This window comes from Acanthisitta chloris, unplaced genomic scaffold (assembly GCF_000695815.1).
Source record: "Acanthisitta chloris isolate BGI_N310 unplaced genomic scaffold, ASM69581v1 scaffold15275, whole genome shotgun sequence".
Lineage (NCBI taxonomy): Eukaryota > Metazoa > Chordata > Aves > Passeriformes > Acanthisittidae > Acanthisitta > Acanthisitta chloris.
This window is the reverse complement of record NW_008672217.1, coordinates 1-843: the sequence shown is the minus strand read 5'-3', so window position 1 is coordinate 843 and position 843 is coordinate 1. Positions and strand designations below refer to the sequence as shown.

The following is an 843-nucleotide window of genomic DNA, read 5'->3' as shown; positions in this document are numbered from 1 at the left end:
AGTTTCAGTGCAGCTGCAGACCAGCATCAAGGGGGTTAACAAAGCTTCTTCATATCAACCTCTTGGCTTTGGAGGTTGCTTCCTTTTAAAGCCAGACAATGTTCTTGTTGTGATCCTTATCTCCAGCTGGTTTGCATGTGCTCCCTGCAGCTGGATCCTGGCTAGAGTTTCCTTACTCCTTGAAAGCTGAGCTGTGCTGGCCCTGTGAGGACTTGTTTTCCCCAGCTAATTAGTGACTCTGGCTGAGCAGGCTGATGGCACACCCTTCCCTCTTTTCCAGTGGTCTGTAAGAAGAACTTGGACAGCACCACTGTTGCTGTGCATGGAGAGGAGATCTACTGCAAGTCGTGCTACGGCAAGAAGTATGGCCCCAAGGGCTATGGCTACGGGCAGGGCGCAGGGACCCTCAGCACTGACAAGGGAGAGTCCCTGGGCATCAAATATGAAGAGTGAGTTGGAGTCTTGGCTTTGAAACTGGGGCTCTTGTGGGCACCTTGTCCCCCACGTCTGTCCTGGGATGATGCTTGGCTGTGCATCCCATGCTGAGCTCCCAGCAGTGTCCAGTCTGGAGTGTGCCATGGACTGCTCTGCCTTTCTGCTCCTGTGGGAAACCCACTGAACCCAGGTTCAGGGTGGGTTTGCCAAGTGGGATGGGGCTTGATGGGACACATCCCTGTTGCCTGAGCACTCTGCCCACCCCTCCTAGCACCCAGCCCTCAGGCTGAACTTTCCATGGGGCTTAACACATTGTGCCTGAAGCTTCAAGCCCTTCAAAACTGGGCTGGGATTTGGGATCCTGTATTTCCTCCCACCCCGTTTTGCCTGTGCATCCTTGCTCATGAG

The 843-nt window shown here is 54.1% G+C and overlaps 1 protein-coding gene across 1 annotated transcript in view; it reads left to right on the top strand.

Moving 5' to 3' along the window:
• Positions 1–453, top strand: part of LOC103801994 (cysteine and glycine-rich protein 1) — a 5,110-nt gene extending 4,657 nt beyond the window's left edge. Inside the window, exon 2 of the mRNA XM_009074431.1 lies at positions 281–453. Within this exon, the coding sequence (XP_009072679.1) occupies positions 281–453 (173 nt within the window). The remainder of the gene's footprint in view (positions 1–280) is intronic.
• The last annotated feature ends 390 nt before the right edge of the window (positions 454–843 follow it).